Below are 19,174 nucleotides of genomic sequence, written 5' to 3' on the forward strand. Positions count from 1 at the left end.
ACAAGCCACTAGCATGTCCAGATTTAAAGAAAAAAGGGAAAAAAAAAAAGAGAGAAAACAGCAGCTCTTACAGACTTTGTTGTGGGATTTAGGGCATGGGGAGGGATTACTTTTTTTAAAATAACCTTACTCCAGAGAAGAGATAGAAGACGTTGGACTGAACTCCAAACTTCTGTCTGCCATTGAGTTGTATCGTACCTCAGGTCAGGTCAGATGGCTCCTCTCTATCTGCTGCTGCTTTTGCGTAACATACACATCCCATTGGGCTGACGTGCCACACTGGTATCTGGCCTGTGGCCTTGAAATAAAATTCTGTTTATTCTCCTAAAAGGTCTGGTTGGTGGGAGGTTCTTCAGCATGGCTTTGCCATTTGGTTACTTCATTGCATGACAGATCTGAAAATTTAGTACTTAAGGATTTTTTTATATATGTTCTAAGGGCTCTGGTTCTGCTGAGAAATAAAAAGCATTGCACCTTCTGAGACCAGGGCAGAATTTAACTATGTTTGGTGCAGTGACAATGTGTTGAAGGGAACGTGTTTTGATGACCTGTTAATTTAATGCTGTAAAGGAATAATGGAGATGTGGGATTTCACTGGACTGATACAATGGAGAGAAATGTAGTTTGATACCTCGCAGGCTTTTGGTAGACACAGGTGACCAACTGCAAAAATGGCTGTATTTTACATGCCTGTCCTACAAGCTTTTCCTTGTGTCTTTTCACATGAGGGATCATCTTGCAGAGGTTCATACTCATGCAGTCTGTGTTGACAGATGTCTCAGATTCATTCACTGCTCTTAGTTACTTGTAGCCTCACAGGTGCAAACTGGCTGTTACCAATTCACGAAAAGATTTTGTCATTTTCAGTAGCAGGGTGCTTCTGTATTCAGCTGTATTGCTGCTACAAGCGTGCTCACACTGTCTTTTGCCAGAATTTACACACCCGCTTTGTCACTGCTAGCATTTGGATCACTGCCAATCTTGAGTTGTTCTTGTCTGGAACTCACTTTCTGTTTGGTGACTTCTAGGTCACATTGACATGAAGGTATTTTGGGAATGGAGAGTCTTAACTATGTTTCTTTTGTTTACCCACTGAAAAACAAAGCCAACAAAAAATTAAACGGGGGAGGCGGGGGAGAAGAAAAACTGGAACATTGGGTTTGAAACCATCCCCTTCTGCCCCTCCCCCCGTCAGGGTTTGGCTGCGTCAGACTTGTTAAGACAACTAAAGAGGTCACTGTGGTTTGCCCCGTTGAACCTTTGCCTGCTACTACTGAGGTGTGAGGAAAACCTTTCTGCAGGCTGGTAATACTGTGAGGTTTGGGGTTGTTTGTTTTGTTTTGCTTTTTAACTACACTCAACAGGATATGAAGTGCCATTTCAAGTTATCCTATCAGCTTTTGTTTATTTTCCACCTCTTGCTTGAAAAGAGGTTTGTCTCCTCTCTTCCTGTTTGACTACTTACTTTCATCTGGTTAGTGAGAGCTGAGCTGCTGATGGTTCAAGGGCACTGGCTGATGAGAGGAGTGACGTGTGGTATAAATTGTGTTTTTGTGCAGAAAGCAGATGGAACATGCAACACAAACTTCAAAACTACGAAGACACAGGAGCAAGTTCTCCAGGTTTTTGTGGAATTCATTGAGGGCAACACAACTATTCTGGTGAGTCTGAACTCTTAATGTTTACTGATCTTCAACTTACTTGAGGGCCATACTTTCTCTGGTACCAAAAAACAGATGGATTAAACTGCCAAGGAAGAACAGGATTGGACTTCCAGTCCCACTGAGCAGATGGACTGGACATGAAGACTTAATGGGCAGTGAGTAGTGGCTGGCTGAGACCTGTTCTGGCAGCTCTTGCCATGAGTTCCTCGGGTTTCTCATGCTAGCCAAAAATCAAACTTGTGACTTGCCACCAGTCTCCACCATAAGTGTAAGATGTATCAGAAAGATGATGATTTATAAGCAAGGATTGCGTTGGCAGAAAACTTGTGATTTGGGAATTTCTTCTAGAGAGAAGAAAAACAGAGCATGTGAACGGGAAGTGAGATTGGTGGCTGGCTCTGCTTGTGTGTGAGACTTGCCTCAGAGAGCAATTCCTGTACGCTACCTCATGGTTTTTCAGAGGAAGCACAGCAGGCATGTGGTAGATGTCATAACATGTCTCTGTTGTCGTCAGAACTTCAGAGCCTGCCATAGCATTTTGTTGCGGTGTAGAAGCCGTTATGAGGAAAGATTAGCCACCCAGGAGCAGTGTGCTTGGTAATATGGGACAGCATTAAAATGCATACTAGAGCTTTATGTGTTGATTTTCCTCCCCTTATATGTTTGGAGCTTCCTTGTCTCTCTAACACCAGCTCATTCTCTTTCCACTGTGGTGAACTGAAAGATCTTTCATTGATTGAAACTTCTATCTTCATTGGAAAAAAATATTAAAAAGAGGGAAAAATAAAAGAAGCATTTAGCATTTGGCTGCAGAGCAGACTGTATTATTGCATCCAAAGCAAGACAGAGAAGTATGCTTGGTGTAATGCATGCAGCAGAGGAACTCTATTCTATTCTTTTGCAATGGAAGCCTATTGAAGTGTATTTTCAGATTGACTTTCAAATGATGGCTCTGTTTTGAAGGACTTCTAGTCTAAAATTAACTCTTTGTTATATTGGTTCTTGTAAGCAGAATCTCTTCATTCATTCTCTTCCTGTTTCTGTTTTCTTTTTTCTGTCGTCACCCTCCAGAAAAAATACCTCAAGCGTCTGCAGGAAATTCATATCATTCTTGAATCCTCAGACTTCTTCAAGCGACATGAGGTGAGCAGTGAGTGTAATGCTGCGTGAAGGTGTAGTGCTGCTTCTTTTGCTCATTCATATGCACTTCAGAACTGCCTACTCTACTATTAGAAAGGAGTTTGTGGTAGAAGAAAACTAACATGTTTACAGTACAGGTAACTCAAAGCCTTCATCACAAGGATACAGGAATAATAGATCTTTAAGAATAATGAATTCTCTCATCTTTACCAACGCTTTGAGCACTGGGCCACTGTTGGGAATAGCTTAGTAGTAGCAGTTTCCTGTCGTTTTCTCTAATCTTGGTGTGTTACAGTGGAACACTTACAGGGGAGTGGTAGTGTGGAAGCTTGCATTTGGTACGGTGGAATCCAGTTGTGTTTAGACGATCACGTCTTTATCAAAATACTGGATTTGTGTTGAATCTGTATGATTCTGCTCTATACATTCTCCTTCTATGCTTTGCTGTAAAGAGGGCATCGTTGGCATTTTAAGTTCTGCTTATTACAGCTCAAGATTTTGAGGTCAGACATTTTATTTTACCTTGTTGATCTCCACTTGTCACTGGAGGCAGTTTTGTTAATCATAGGTTATGGTCTTTATTTGAAAATAGTTACTGGCATTTGCTCAATTGCTCAAATTGAGACCAGCTACCAAGTGGGCTGGTGAACTGCTTTTCTTCCCTCTGTCTGCTGGGTCCCTTTTCTCAGCTACCTGCCCATTTATATGTTACTGATTGATTTCATTATATATACGTTACATACAAGTTGTAAATATGCAAGCAGAGTGGCCCTAAAGACTGTTGGGTCACAGGTGAGAAGGCTGTCATCTTACTAGGAGTGATAGAGGAGACCTAAAGATACGCTTTTAACATCATCTCCATCTGCGTTCCAGGTCGTTGGAAGTTCACTACTTTTTGTACATGATGGCAGTGGGAATGCCAATGTGTGGCTGATTGATTTTGGGAAGACCACCCTTCTCCCTGATGGGCAGACGCTGGATCATAGGATCCCCTGGCAAGAAGGCAACAGGGAGGATGGATACTTGTTGGGACTGGACAATTTGATTCGCATCTTGGAAAGCATCACTGAAAGATGAGTTGAAAGTGGCACAAAACTTACAGGGCTGCTTTGTAACTAACTTTCTTCTCTACTGAGATCACTCAGAAGGAAACTACTTTAACTAGCTCCCTTCAAACTCCTGAGGTCATCACAGCGCACAGGGAAATATATCCAGAACCCAGCAGCTAGTTATCGAAATGACTTTGCATCAGCCCTCTGTGAACCTAAATAACTAACTCCAGATTGGTCTGTATTGCGCCAGCCTAATGTAAGACTGGTCCTCAGAGAATCAAGGTCTCCATACTCAGGAATCACACCAGCATGAGTCAAGAGGTCTGTATGGTAAACCAGGAAGATTCTGATTTCTGGTAAACTGATGGGACTTCCAGATTACCTCTCAGTGATCGAGAGCAATTGCTTGGGAATTCAGGGGAGGAGTAACAATTTTTCAGGGAACTGGATAGTTTTGAAACCAGCAGGAATGTTTTTTCCTTTTTGCCCTAATTCCAAGTCTTCTTGCTCCTGTGTACTCTATAGGTTGGACTAACAACAGCTGCTGCCTTATGTTATAGGTGTACCCAAGGTGGAAATTGGTGATAATCAGAAGAATCCTGGAGCGAAGTGAGACAGCAGTTTGTAGTGGCTGTATGTGGTAACCGTTGTTGATTAGTCCTCCTCATCCCCACCTCTAGCCTCAATTCACTTCTGTCCAAGAGCAGCCTTTGCTTTTTTATGTAGCCTCTGAGGAGATTACAGCTAGTCCAGGGAGAGAGTAGCAGCCTGTTGTCTCCGGAAACATTTGACTTTCAGACTGGGTGGGCTGTTGGAAAAGTGCCTAGCTTGGCAGGTTTGGTCTCTTGGACCTGAACTACAGCTGTGAAAATCAGTGATAACACTCTAGCACTCAGACTGGGGAACTAAGGGGGTTTTCAAGGCATGCTCATTTTTAACATAAATCTGCTGTACACATGCACATACATGCACACACTAGTAGCCAGTAACCAATGTGATCTTTTAAGATCATAGTTTGAGTGTCTTCTGATGCACATGAAAGAGGTGATTTCTTGGCCATGCTCCTATTCCCAAGTACAATGCTGCCACTTAAGTGTGTAAACTTATATATTAAAGTACTTATATAAGTGTATAGAGCAGCAATCAGGAAGGTAAAGTTTCTGCATTCACAGCATTACACTAATGATAATTCCTAGACATTCCTCCTCCAATATATCAGCTGTTAACTCAGGGCAGTTTGGGGGAAGGAATGTCAGTATATCACATTCCTTAGTCCCTGTCTGGAATCACGGGACCGCTTGTGATTTACTCTTTTCTGCTGTGGCCCAGGCACAGCCACAGAAAATTCACAGTGATTCACAGTGTTTAGATTAGAACTGAGAAAGACTGAAGTGATGATACTTGTAATGGCTTCACATACCATTTCTGTTGGTTGCCTCTTGTCATTTTAACAGTTCTATAAATATAGCAGGAGATGAAGACTATCGGCATTCACCTGTTCACTTACATTCCAGGCTTTAATATAAATATATGTTGATGCAGTTTCCAAAATAAGGACAAGACTTAGATTAGTGTTTGATTAATTCACTTTTATCATCTTGAGCTGGTAATGCACACTGATCAGAAATTGCTGTCTCTTGCGAGTGTCCTGTGCTCAGAAGAGATTCCAAGAAGTTCAGGGTAGGTGAAGGTGACTCGGTGCTTTGGGGAGCAGCTTTTTCAAGAATACCTAACTGTGACCATGAGCAAAAATCCTGTACAGCGTAGCTCTGGAATGAAACGCATCTGTAACATTGGTAATTTGAATCAAAGGGAAATCAAAGAGTTACTTTTGATAACAGACTCTTGTGCTATGAGATCAGATTTAAGAACTTATTCATCACCTCTAAACAAAACAGCAGTATTAAAAATGCTATTGCACCCTTAAGGTTAGAGGACATAGAGTGGGTATCCTGTGGAAATGGTGAGGTGTGGAGACATTTCGTTGTCAAACAGAGGTTGTTTGAAACTGATAATTATTGCAGTTCGCTGCAAATTCAGACTTCTTCTGTGGCCTTCTCAAGTCCTCCTCAATTTATTTTCTTGATAGTGTGCTCCTGAATTTTCCACTGGGTTTTTTTTGAGAGGGTTTTTTAGCTATTTCAAAGAGTTTACACTTTTTTTTTTTTTTTAGTTGTGGTGAGCTTCCAGTATTGAGCATGCATGTTGTAATTTCAGATGCCTCCTAACCTTGGAATTGCTATGAGATGACAAATTAATCTGTGGTGATTTTCATACTATTAATTAATTAAGTCCTCCTGCTCCTTTTCTGCAGCCAACAGGTAAACTATCAGCTAGCAGTGCTTAAGGAGAAAAAAGGAGTAAATTAATCTCATTTGCCTTTTCTGTAAGACTGCAATTTCAGGGATTTGGAAAAAACAAACAAAAAACCAGACTGAATGGGAAAAGGTTAAATAAAGTGTAATGAGATAGGGTGATACAGTTAATTAGTGGGTTGCCTAATTACCTTTCATAATTATTTTTTTTTTGTTAACACATGTGAACCTTTTGCACCAGTGCAAGTTATTTTCTGCATGGGGGGTGGGATTTAGAGGGTAAAAGTTAGCTGATACTCCAATGTCACTTGAGAATGGGTTGTGAACTTTTAGAATTGTCTTGTTTTAAAGAAGTAGATGCAATGTAGTAGCAGTAACTTCAAAAACCTGACAGCTGCTAGCACCTCCGAGGGTGGTTTGTAGCCCCTCATCTTGGAGATAACAAGGGAACCTCTTCAAAGCTGTGCAGTAGGTGAGAAGATGGGGTGGGGGGGGGGAGAAGGGAAACCTCAGCTATAGCAGTCCTTGTTCTGGAAATTCATTCTAGATACTGAATAGTTCTAGCAAGTTTGTTTTGAAATGACTCTTTGGCTTATCTAAGGGCTAGAAAGGAAGAAACCACAATCTAATATTCTGCTGCTGTTACAGGAAAGATGCAAAGGAAGGAGCTTTTCATTAGCAAATGGCAAGTGTAGGACTGCAGATGTGAGGACTGGAGCTGTCAGGGGCTGGAGGCTGTGAGATCCTGAGCAAATTATCGCAGGGTAAGTTAGATAACCTTGATTCACATCAGAAGTCCCTGAGTGCCTCTTTGTGTACATTCACATGTGCTACTGTGAGGAAGCAGCATAGCTTTCTTTCGCTGTGGAAAAAGCTGCCTTGAACTAGCTTACATCTGTATGAGATCAACATGCACAGGCATTTGCCATATAAGAGCTGATGCATGATAACCAAGGCACTCGCTCACATACAAGTCCAGAACACAGTTCTTTAAATGCTTCCACTGGGATAATGCCTCACTCTGGAGACACTGAAATCATGTGTTTCCACAGCATGGGAAGATACGCTTGTCCAGGCAAGGAGTAGCTAACCTCTGAGTTAGACACCAGGGTCATTAAGCTCACTAGTTAGATGCAGCAGAGTTCGGTGTGAATCTAGCAGTAGGACTTCTCTTCCCCAGTTTTGACAGTGACTTGCGTTTTGGCCTTGGGCAGTTTCCTTGGCCTCAGTTTCGTTCCTGTTTTGCAGATGGTAATAGTACCTCCTTACCTCATAGAATGGTATGAGGCTGTACTTCATTTTTGCCTGCAAGATGCCGTGAGGTTCTTTGGTGGGAGGGTGCAATATAAAAAGAAGTACACAAAGAAGTGCATTGGATAAGTTTAAAAATGATAGGTGTTAAGGTTCCCCATGGATATACATTTGGATTAAGTTTAATCAGAGTGATGCAAATTAAATGCCTCTGTATTTTGCACGTGGAATATTCACTTACCATCTGACTCTGATTCATTCGATAATAGGGAAAGATTTCAATGGGATTTGGACTAACCCCTTGAGTATCTCACAGGGCTCTTGCTTTTTTTTTTTTTAATTGGTGATGTTATTTTTTATTACTCTTATAGTACTGAGATCAAATGGCCTGTATCATCAACAGTGCTTCTGTTCTGAACACTACAATGCAATGCTGACTGTGGTCACTTTTGACTGTATTGGCTGAGTGTTTGTTACTCTTAAGTGTGTATGCTAATAAATACATGAGACTGAAGGAAAAAAGGGCATCCATGGTGATTTGGTCACACAAGAGTAATATTTTCTTAAGGAACTTCCCTATGCAAGGGCCAGAACCTCGTTATTTCAGTGTTTCTTGTGGTTTTAGGCTTTAGTATCTACTACTTCCTGAAATAAAACTGGTTTTAAGACATCTGGGAGCTGACATTGCAACTTCGTTCCTAACACCATGCAACATTTGACAGCTTTCTTAGAGGTAAGTTCTGTCTCAAAAATCCAATTCTTACAGTATATTAGAAAAATAATGCATTAAAACATACTTTGCACACAGAGCAGTTAAGTGTTTCCACAGCCCTGTGGCACTGCCGCTTTTGTGGCAGCAGGGGGGATGTGCTCTGTTCCTGGAGTCAGTCCTCCACGACTGACAATGTTTCTCAGCAAGACAGTGTCCTCTTACCTGTGTGCAAACTGTATTTAACACAGAGGGAAACAGTAGTCAGCATTAGTGTCTCTTTATTTTGTGTTGCAAATATAAAGTATACATTTGTCCAACTTGAAATTGCATAGAAGCAGGCTTGTCATCTACTTATGCACAGTAGTCACCCAAAAAGGTAAGTTGACAAGAAGCGCTGCCTTGTTCAGAGGTAACGACAAATCAAAACCAATTCAATTAAATGAAAGTGTCGCGTGATGAGACTAGCAGATGTTAGTGATGTCATGCCTAAGGTCTCTGCATCAGATTGGAAAGGGTAGGCAGCTAGGAACAGGAAGAGCAAGGCCGCAGCTGCAGGACAAAACTTGTCTGGCATAGCACTGCTGCTCAACAGTTTGAAAAAGAGCGATCCCTGCCTCACGCTGCTGCAGGGATGCACGTACTGCGGGGAAAGCCATATTCCCAGCAGTAGTGTTCTGTTTCAGGTAAGGAGTGGGAGGGTGTTGGAGGTGGAATAAGTTACACTTGCAAAAGCCCATATCTATGTAATTATATCTGTGAAGCTGTCTCAGTGTACACCAGCCCACTGGGAAGTAAGTGGAGAACTTACCTGGGGAAAAGGGTTGATATAAGTGGAAACCTTAAATCTGTGCAGTTAAAAATTCTGTTTAGAGGAAAAATGAAGATGCAAAACACTTGAAGGAGAGGAGAGAAAAGATAACAAGAATATCAACAAATGTGAAAAGAAAAAAGAGAAAGTTTGAAATTTGCATTATTTCATCTTTTGTTATTACAGTCCTCTCTTTTAAAATGTAGGTAAGAGGCTGCATGAAGGAACATAAAGTACTAATGCCAAATCCAGAAGAAAAAAAACCCATCTCTATATACACACATCTAAAACTGAGGTGGTAGGTAGTCTTTGTTAAAATGTACAACGTAAAACCCAATGGGAAGGACAATGTATAGTATCCCTATACAGGGCTGATTCTTCATTGGGGAACTGGTGGAAGACTTCCCATATGGATTACGTGACTAAATAATGCCAGTCTCCAGCTCAAGTCATTCCTCTCGGAAACAAAATCGTTTCTTTGGGTTTTAATTGCCCAAGTAATCTAATTTTGACAATATGGGTTCAACTCATTCATTATGCACTATGGGCATCACCTTAAAAGACGATTTCAAGTAAATGGTATTTTGAAATGGTATAATTTGGACACTGAAATCTGTGGTTGTATTAACCATATTCTTCATCTAAGAATTGTAGGAATTGGTGGTTGGTTGTAGAGCTCTCTTTCTTTTTAAATAACCTGGTTTGGACAGTGTATTGCATCACAGTAGGAGCAGTATTAGCATTATTTCCTCCTGTATCATCATTTAAAAAAAATCATTACTATGAGGCTTTTGAAAAGCATCTATGAGATCAGATACACACAGAAAAACTGTTACAGGCCAAAGACTGATGGTGTCTGTGTTGACAAAAGTTTGCTTACCTTTATTTCCACTTGAGGGAGGTAAGAGCACATACAAAAAGCATGTTTCTAATGCAGATGCTTAAAGTTCTTAGCCAGTTCTTTTAGTGCCCACTTGATCTGTGCAGATCCATGTTCTGTCTTGTTAGGAGACACTGCATCTGACTCAGTACACCCTGAGCTACGTGCTGTCATAAACTAGCAAAGTATACGTAGGAGATAATCACTACATGCTTACTCTACTCTTACAGTTGCCCTTCAACACCCTGCTATTGGTCACTCATAGGGATAAGATACTGGGCTGGATGGAGGTTCACTGTAGTTCAGTGGAGCTTTTTCCCTGTTCTTCCTGTATAAGTATACTGACTTAACTATTCATTGAAAACATCTGTGTTGTCCAAAGTGCTAGACTGATGAACTTACTTACATTTTATGAATAAATTAAGAGAAAGCTGCATGCAAAGTCCACCCGTAGCACTGGTGAGTAGTGGAAACTATAGTTCAACTTTGCTCTGCTCTCACTTTACTTTTCAATGTCTTACGTAGTTCTATCAATATTTGCTTCTCTAAATTCATGAATTAAGGTGAAGCAAATGTCGCATATGTGAAAAACAACGGTAGCTTAAAGTGAGCTCAGCAGGGATCCTGCCTGCTTCTCCTTGGAATGCTAGCATTATTGTACATAGATGAGCTGCTGTTAATCCAGCTAGCCAAGATTAGGTCTGTTTATTCTTGGCAAGCAGGTTGCAGAGGTGGGCTGCATGCAACATAACCAGAAATGTTATCCTCTGCAAGGGGAAAGGATGAGTACCCTAATTTCCTGCTAACTCTACCTCATCTAACCTGGCTGTAGCAGTTCCTGGACATAAGGTAGGACAGGCAATGGGCTAAAAGTATGAATAATACTATGCTGACCACTTGTAACTTCACAACATAGATTTGGAATTTTTTCCATGCTATACAGCTCACTGCTAAAAGGATCATCATCACCAATCAGGTCTAGAAATGAGAGTATATAAAACTACTCATTCTGAAGCTTAAGGTCTAAGACCACAGGAAGCTGGGAACAAGTACAAAGCCAGGTAAGCAAAGCATTAAACCTGAACTGAAAAAACACTTCCCTGACAAAGGATGGGTTCAGACTCATCACTCTGTGCTGTTCTATACCACATATCAGCAGTATCTAGCTCTCACAGAGGACATGAAGTTTGTCTTCAAAGCAATCTCTATCCTGCTAACCCACATCTTTAGACTGTGTGCATACAGCTAATCCTATTATGCGTAGCTTGTACTGGGGCACCTCATCCCATGGAAGAGAACAAGACGGAGTCTATAGCCAACTTGATTACTTGTAAAGGCAGCATGTAATTTGCCATTGCAGGTTGGTTGTGCACAGTACAGGAGTGGGACGAGGACAAAAAGTTTCTGAGACTGCTCAGGTTAAACCAAATTATTTACTTTCCCAGGCTCCAGGCTTTAACCAATAAACATCTGTTTAGACCCCAAATAACAGGAGAAAAAGCCTTAGAAATAATCTTTCTTCAAAAAAACAACTACCTTAACCAGCAACTCTGTATGCTCGAAAGGTTAAAGAGAATGACAACCTGCTCAGGTGTGTGAAGCCAAGTCATAGTTTTAGCTTTCTCAAGTGGCTGAACTATTTTGCCTTGCTGTAGAAGGGGTGTTGTAAAGCGATGTCTATATTAAGCAGGTTGTCTTCACTCTGTTCCCTTGCATTACTCTGTTTCTACTTCAAAGGAGTATATATGAAAATTGAAACCAGCTACAGCCTACCACGTTCTACTGTTACCTTAGAACATCAGTAATGCTTATCAACATAGCACAGGAAATTACTGCTGCATATCAAAGTACTTACAAAAACGAAGTCCATCCCAAATAAAGTCCATTAAAAGATGAAGACAGTCCATTTCCCATCACCCCCTGGCAGCTCACTCCTTCTTGGAAAGCCACCTGCCCCTTCCACACCAGGAGCTGTGAAGAACACAACACCATGAGGCAAGCAACACATTTTCCTTGTAAGGAAGGTATCTCTTTCCAAAGAGATACCATCAGCTTCACCAGCTATTTTTTTTCAATCATAAATTTGTTTTCCTCTTCATTGCTTGTTTTCAAAACACATGCTCAGAGGATCCTGGATTTTTTTTCATCCTTCTTGCTGTTTCCAATTTAAGCAGTAACTTCATGTTTTCTAAAGGGTCTGCTATTAAACAGATGAAAATGTGGCTGCTATTCATTTACTTTCCCATCACTATGTGAGCATCATTAGGCAAGTCATCAGGGCAGTAAAAAGCTCAAGGAAACACAGCAGGTCTTCACAAGTTGTTCGCTGCTGGCACAGCATGCATTTTTGGTTTCTTAGGTCAGACAGAAGAGCAACCTGTGTTGCTCATTATTTCCATCCAAACACTGTGGTTGGCTGATAGGTCTGTTTCTTTTCACCTGAGCAGATTGAAAAAGAGGTCTTTTGTTAGGTATTGTATCCTGACTCAGAGCAGCAACGCTGTTCTCTACAACTAAGTTGGTCCAGTGGAATACATTCGGTGGACAGAAGTAGAAATACAACCGTCTGTAATGATCTGGGGATCTGGCAGGTAGAAGGAGGAGGCAGATCACTGCTGATGTTGAAACATCACCCCTGTAAAGGAACTTACATGGAGGAAGTAAGTGAAATAGGAAGCAGTTCAAGTTTGCCGTTCCAGAAACACTCACATTCTCTGATCTTTGGATGAATCTTTTCTGTTATACTGGTGTAACACTCAAGTCATCTGACAGAGACAGACCAGAGTCCCTCTCTCTTGCTGCTTTCTCTGTTTTATAAAAAGGTTTCTCATCTGTATGCAGACTGGAGCTCCTTAGCACAGCTGCTCTGACCCCTGTCAAAACTGACGGTGAGTGATCAGTGCCAAAGCACAGATCATCATATGCATAATTTACATTCCCACAGGGGAAATTCTGGAGTTTCACCAGTTCGATCCCACCAATATCTAAGTGAGGGCAGTTGTTTCGACTTGGAGATGCTGGAGATGCCCGAGAACTAGGAGAAGAACTGCAATTTCCATCAAAGCCTGAATCTTCTCGCTCTGGAGTTACTTTCAGTTTGGAGATGGGGCTTAAGTGACAGCTGTTCTCTAGCACCCATGATCCATAGGTTGGATTCCAAAGGTTTTTAGTTTTGTTCTTCAGTCTGTGGGTTGGTGGATTGCTGAATTCTAACTTCTGGTTTGAATTCTGGATCCAGGACGCACTGTTGAAATCACTGAGGCATGGCAGGCTGGGCCCTCGAGCAGTCCGGTTGCTGAGGTTCTCCACCAGTAGCTCTTGTGGACATTGTACGAGTTTGTGCCCAGTACAGTGGGTATCCAGGCTTTTTGGTGTCATCTGAGGTGTAAGAGAAGGGCTCACCAACAGGGGCACTATCCCACTGGGAACACTTGGGCGCACAACTGTGTTCCCTTCATCCTCTGGTGTTGGGCTACACTCCATGGGCAGCTGTGTGTTGATCACATCAGGGTCCTAGAAGAAAGGGTTGCACAGAAATGCGTTACACCTTGAGTGCCTCCAGGGTGACTGTCGCACCTGCATTTTCAGAGAAATAGCTATGAGAGCAAGAAAAGTTTTTGGCAGGGACTAGCATTAGGTTTGGGCATTATTCCTGCACCTCATACAAAGTGCCATAAGCCATCTGGGTACTGCATGCTGTTAGGACTTGCAAAAGTCCTCTCTCGTTTATGTCCTTCCTTTCAACAGTGGCTGTGCTTTACTGAAATCAGCATCTGAGCTGGGAGTTGCCAGTATATAATTTGCCTCTCAGGCAGGTTGGATCCATGCCTCTAACTGTAAAATTCTACCAGATGGTGAACTTGCTATGCCATCTTCCCCTAACCCCCACTACCAATTCAGCCATGACTTTCAACCAGCACTAGGCAAGGTCAAAGTGTGGACCTTGACAGACACTAAATACCTTCCTATCACAAAAAGGACATTTTGCTACTGATCAAGCAGTGAACTGGAAGCAGCCGCTTGCACAAGAACAGTATCATCTGAATTTGGTTGGGCTGAAGATAGGAGAGCTAAGGTAGGTAGATGAAAACACAAATGAAAAGAACAGTTGAGCCAGTACCACCACTGGAAAGTACATCAGCTTGTGAGGAGCCTTAATCTTGTTTGCACTAATAGTGCATTTGGATGGATGGCATTCTGGGGATTAGCATCTACATAATTACTGTGGGCCAATACCTGCGTGCAGTACTTAATTCTTTCCAGGATGGTAGAGAAGTTTGGCCGGTATTCTGGGCTGTGCTGCCAGCACTGCGTCATGATGCGGTACCTTAAAATGAGAGAGAATCCATTAAGGTAACTGTGAAAGATGTCTTTCCATGTGATGTGAGCTTGGGTCTAGAAAAACCGCACTTGGTAAATGGCTCAAAAGAGTGGAGCAAAAGTAGACGTCATTTCTGCATCCTTGGATCCCAACAGAAAGCAAACCCTGTAGAGGTCTAACTTATGTACAAGAGGCAGTGGCTCAAGAGATGTTCACTAATACTGGGATAGTATTTGATACAATCACCATTCCCCAACGGAAGATGTCTAGTTGCCTTTGCCCAACCCTTTTGATAACCACTGTTCCATAGCTTGAGAGTGTGAGGAAATACTTACACAGGCCCTGGACAGTTCTTTGGCGGGTCCATTCTTCCTCCACTGGTGACAAATTCCAGCACTTCCTGATTAGTTTTGCAGGGATATGGCATGTAGCCTAGAGAGAAAATCTCCCAGAGAAGGACACCAAAGGACCTGTGTCAGAAACCAGACAACAGCACTGATTAGGTTTCATTTGTGCCCCACAAACCTGGAACAAAATTGGGTAGGTAAAAACACAGCAGCAACCTTTTGAACCTGCAGGCTAACTACAGAAGCATGTAATTAGAATGGCTATGAGCCAGCTTTGATTTAGAAAAAAAACAACAGAACAGTCAATCAAAACCCTTGTTCAAGCTCCCCAAGTAGCTTTGCAGATGCCTCAAAATATTTGAATAACTGAATTTGTTCTTTCTGCTGCATTTGTTATTTCTAGAACAGAAAATGCCAAAGCACCCTTTGCTATGCATGGTCTAACTGAAGACAAGAACTGCTACGTTTGGCTTGGAGATTCCTAACTTACTTTGACAGACTTGAGATGTTTCCCAGTGTTTGGGAAGAGGATGCTCAAGAAAAAAACGAGTTAGAGACCGTCACTAGAAGTGAAAAAGTAAACATCGTTGCCTTTATGTCATTACATAGTTGCTCTTTTCTCTTTATATCTACAGGTCAGTTAGGCAGTGACACTGAAAACTACTTACAGTGGAGACCCAGGGAAATCAAGATGGATCTGCAAAGACTTCAGCAGGGTCAGAATTTTAAGAGTCACTATTTGATGCAAAGGTGGATGAGATTTCCAGTACATACACATTATGTACAACAGCCTGTTACAGGAACTGTAGCACTTTCCTTCAAAATATTTACTACTGGCTGCTTACCATTACGCTCTGACACACAATCCCTTGTCTTCTGGCATTAACAACTTCAGGAAACTGGATCAGTGTGCCATTTAAAGTAATATTTCAGTTTGCTTATTGAAGAGTACTGTATAGGAAGACAGGAGTTCTTAAGCAGCTGGAAAGCTTCCATTCCCCAGCACCTTTGCACAAATGTGTCATTGTTGAGGGGATGCTTATTTTAAAGAAAAATCAGGCTACATGAAGAATGAGTATATAAATATTGTTTCCTCAGCAACAAGCAAGGGCTTCTGCTTAAAGCTGCTGTCATTTTATATACAAAAGAAAAAAAAAAAAGATATAAGAGTAATCCTGCGTGGTATAGAGAGAGTCATTACAAAGTACCTGAGCAGGCCTTGTAACCAGTAAGCACTGAGTGGCAGATACTAAGAGCTGAAAGAAGTGTCTGCATTTTTGCCTGAGACTTCTTAGAATTCTAAATGGTCTTCTCTTTACATTTCTTGCTTACCCTTATATGATACTCTGCATTTATCTATGGCTATTTGTTATGCCCTCCATTTGCACTAGATTTTTTAATTTTCACTCGATTTCTTAGTCACACATCTAACAATGCAGAGGGAAATAGCTACTTCCCCCCCCCCATTTGAGGACATGGGAGATTGAAATCTTCAGGGCTGCCTGCTGAGTAGACTTTTTTTTTTCCCTTGAACAGTAAATGTGGTTTATTAGTGAGTAGCAGAGGTTATTAATAGACATTTATTACCAGGTGTCAGTTTTGGAGGTAAAAATGCCTTCTAGAAAAGCTTCTGGTGGCATCCACTTGACAGGAAGCATGGCTCTTCCTCCCTTGCGATAGTAACTTGCTCTGGGAAAGATTAAATATATGCAGAATGTCACACAGTCTCAAAGGGCTAAGAGGTATAAAAGATCCTATCACCACAGCAACAGGAACTGGAGAGAGTGCATGCAGTACTGGGGGCCAAATAAGAAAAAATCATCCACATGAATTGTACCATCCGAGCAGTATTTTATACCACATTTGCAACTGAGATGGAAAATGACAATGTTGTAGGTGCATAGCTGAAGAGATCAAACGTGCTGAAGTTGTGCATGAGGCACTGATACAGAAAATCTTCTTGACCTCATACATTTACAATTATGAATATTTTTTAAATTTGAGATTATTTGTGGTCAACTACCTAATAAATCTACCTGAGTTTGGTTTAGCATCCATGTGTGTTTGCAGTGTCCTCTAGGGCCCAGTCTAGAATGACACAATTTAAGTGTATTTGCTACCAGGCATAGATGTGTTAATTTACAGTCTGTTCACCCCAGTTAGTTAACTGGAAATCAAATTCAGAAATGTAATAGACAGTTCGGCTGCTTCAAATTAGATAAGGCAGTTCAAACCATTTAAATGGATACAGATTACTGAGTAATTCGTAGGACTGGAATGACCTTTCACTTACCTGTAGATATCTCTGGCCATCCCGAAGTCACCGATTTTGGCTATTCGACCTGCCCCAGTGCAGGTCAAAAGGCAATTCCTTGCAGCTATATCTCTTAAAAAAAAAAAAAAAAAAGAAAGAAAAGAAGAAAAAAAAAGAAAAAAAAAAGAAAGAAAAAAAAGAAAGCACATGAGAGAAAACTTCACTGTGAAGGGAACGGAACACTGGAACAGCTGCCCAGGGAGGCTGTGGAGTCTCCTCTGGAGACATTCAGAACCTGCCTGGATGACCCTGGGCAATGTGCTGTAGGTGACCCTGTTTGAAGCAGGAGGGTTGGACTGGGTGATCCCATATGGTTCCTTCCAACCTCAGCCATTCTGTGAATGTATAATTCTGTCTCATTCTGAACTCTTAACTAGCTGAGGAATAAAGAAAGAATGGACTTTCTTTCTTTCTTCTTCCTAGCTGGAAGCTAAGACTTCCAGCCCTGCAAGTCTTAGCTGAGTCATCTTAACACAAATGAGGATAACTTAATGAAAACAAGAACTATGCTAATTACACAATCATTTTCATTAACTTTAATTATTAAACTGCATTTAAATTTTCTACCATTTCTACTCAATATACTCTGAGCATTACCTGCTACCATCCTCTTTCTCTAAAGCAGAAAACAGGGGCAGTCTCAGACAACGAATGGATCCAACCTCTTCTGCTTCAACCACATTATGACATTATGTTTCTAGCTAAAAAGAAAAAGTGTTTTTTCAATGGTATCAGCATCTCTTATCAGCAACGCAGATATGATGCTATTGAAAAGGCTTAGTAAACTGCTTGAAAAGTCAGCGTAGGACCAGATATGGTAAACTGTTCCTTTGTTGCTTCTGGCAACCTTCCATGCAACCAAGCAAAGCTACATCCAGCATTTGCTGGATGCAGGTTTAGATTGTGACAAATGGTAGGGATGACTGCATGGCCAACACTGAAGGGTTTGTATTCATTTTAAATATGTATTCTGAAAAGGGACTCATTAACAGTCATAGCTCTGTGGGGGTCCTGTTGACTGCCAAGAAAAATGAGTTCCTTGAACAACTCATGTGTTTCTTCCTGCTGCCAGCACTGAAAATTCCCACAGGATCTGGAATTCAAGCTTAGCTTTTTTTTTTTTCCTCCCATTATCATCTGTGACTCTCACATGACAAGACTTCACACACAAGACTAGGCCTTAGTGACATCTCTATAACATGATCCTGCCCGCCAGGATACCACTCACCTGTACTGATAGCCTTCTCTAGATTCCACATCTATTAACTAAATAATACCGATGTCACTAACAAATACTAACATAAGACCTAAATGAAATCCCTTTTATGCAGATTTCCTGAATCGTTGGCTAAAACAAGACGAGTCTGTTCCCAGGTAGCTTATACAAGAGACCTAATGGTGTAAAAACAGCCAGAGAAAACTACTTGTGAAGAGCATCGCTGTGAGTTGTCATTGGAATTCTTGCTGCACAAAGCAAAAACTGTTCCTTATCATAAATTCATTAGAGCAAGGTGGGGGGAGGATGAAGGACACCGCTATCACATTTTTTTAAATGATGCTGTAGTGATTAACTGTGATGCCGCCAGTAAGAATACTGCTTTTCTTGTACTTATTTGGCATTCTAAAAGCTAACATTTGTTGTGTGTTCTTACTGCTTTTAAAATATATTTATTATGACAGAAGTCTCTAATGCCTTTTTCAAAAGAACTTATCGTCCCAATAAAAAGGAGATTGAAAACGGTATATTTTCTTTTCTGATACTCTAACTTGTCTGATGATAGTTCTGCTGTATTTTCATCGTCATTTGCAAAAAAGACCCATATGTTTATGAAACTATAATTTTCTTTGTCCTTCTCTGGTTACTTCCTGCAACTCTTGAGGCAGAGCATTCCCGAATGAAGACACCCTGAAGCGATCCTCATAAAAGCTCTCTAGCATTGAGCCCTGTGTTCTCCAGATACTGCCCTGGCCTTCCAGCTCCCAGGAGATGCACACAGCCCTTCTCCCTGCAGCCTTTACTTGGGAGCCTGTCAACACGGCAGCCCAACGCACAGCACTTTCATCCACACAGCACACGTTGCCCTGTGCATCCAGCCAGCCTCATGGCTCCCCTGAGATGAGGGCAGGAAGAGAAACCCCCTGCCATCACCTGTTCAGTTCTCTGTCCAGACACAGTCCTTTTACACTGCACTTTTCTTCACTTACAAGAATTACTAATCAGCACTTGTTGAGGGGTTCTAAATCTTTGCCTTCTAAGCTTTAAATTTACCATATTCTTAGGGCCATTTAAATTTAAATTCATCATATTCTTTTAGTCTGTGTGGAAAAAGAACTGAGGCATGTGGAGAGGAAGAGACTTCACTTGAGGCC

The 19,174-nt window shown here is 41.4% G+C and overlaps 3 protein-coding genes across 38 annotated transcripts in view; 2 read left to right on the plus strand and 1 right to left on the minus strand.

Moving 5' to 3' along the window:
- The window catches only part of RTF1 (RTF1 homolog, Paf1/RNA polymerase II complex component), a 110,417-nt gene extending 108,756 nt beyond the window's left edge, over window positions 1–1,661 (plus strand). For all 17 annotated transcript variants that reach the window (XM_040701153.2, XM_040701155.2, XM_040701164.2 and 14 more), the window contains one exon: window positions 1,560–1,661. The gene's annotated coding sequence lies outside the window, so the exon portion shown is untranslated. The remainder of the gene's footprint in view (window positions 1–1,559) is intronic.
- ITPKA (inositol-trisphosphate 3-kinase A) overlaps window positions 1–18,547 on the plus strand; it is a 48,468-nt gene extending 29,921 nt beyond the window's left edge. The window contains exons 5-14 of one of the 17 annotated variants that reach the window (XR_006939299.1): window positions 1,560–1,661; window positions 2,736–2,807; window positions 3,678–4,177; window positions 4,417–4,489; window positions 6,074–6,177; window positions 6,820–6,935; window positions 8,048–8,155; window positions 10,766–10,883; window positions 15,126–15,206; window positions 18,136–18,547. Coding sequence is in view for 1 of the 17 variants with exons in the window: in NM_001391989.2 (NP_001378918.1) it covers window positions 1,560–1,661; window positions 2,736–2,807; window positions 3,678–3,881 (378 nt within the window). In the remaining 16 variants the exon portion in view is untranslated. Of the gene's footprint in view, window positions 1–1,559; window positions 1,662–2,735; window positions 2,808–3,677; window positions 7,945–8,047; window positions 8,156–9,148; window positions 10,884–14,893; window positions 16,021–18,135 lie in introns of those variants that run through there. The other 16 variants (XR_005860012.2, XR_005860016.2, XR_005860018.2 and 13 more) reach the window with 16 other exon arrangements.
- Window positions 11,237–19,174, minus strand: part of LTK (leukocyte receptor tyrosine kinase) — a 138,098-nt gene continuing 130,160 nt past the window's right edge. For 3 of the 4 annotated variants that reach the window (XM_040701151.2, XM_046942657.1, XM_004941624.5), the window contains exons 25-29: window positions 16,784–16,876; window positions 16,078–16,179; window positions 14,479–14,613; window positions 14,059–14,149; window positions 11,237–13,335 (exon numbers count right to left, since the gene is read on the minus strand). In XM_040701151.2, the coding sequence (XP_040557085.1) occupies window positions 12,562–13,335; window positions 14,059–14,149; window positions 14,479–14,613; window positions 16,078–16,179; window positions 16,784–16,876 (1,195 nt within the window). In that variant the 3' untranslated portion in view covers window positions 11,237–12,561. Of the gene's footprint in view, window positions 13,336–14,058; window positions 14,150–14,349; window positions 14,614–16,077; window positions 16,180–16,783; window positions 16,877–19,174 lie in introns of those variants that run through there. The other variant, XM_046942658.1, reaches the window with a different exon arrangement.

The sequence above is a fragment of the Gallus gallus genome, chromosome 5 (assembly GCF_016699485.2).
Source record: "Gallus gallus isolate bGalGal1 chromosome 5, bGalGal1.mat.broiler.GRCg7b, whole genome shotgun sequence".
Lineage (NCBI taxonomy): Eukaryota > Metazoa > Chordata > Aves > Galliformes > Phasianidae > Gallus > Gallus gallus.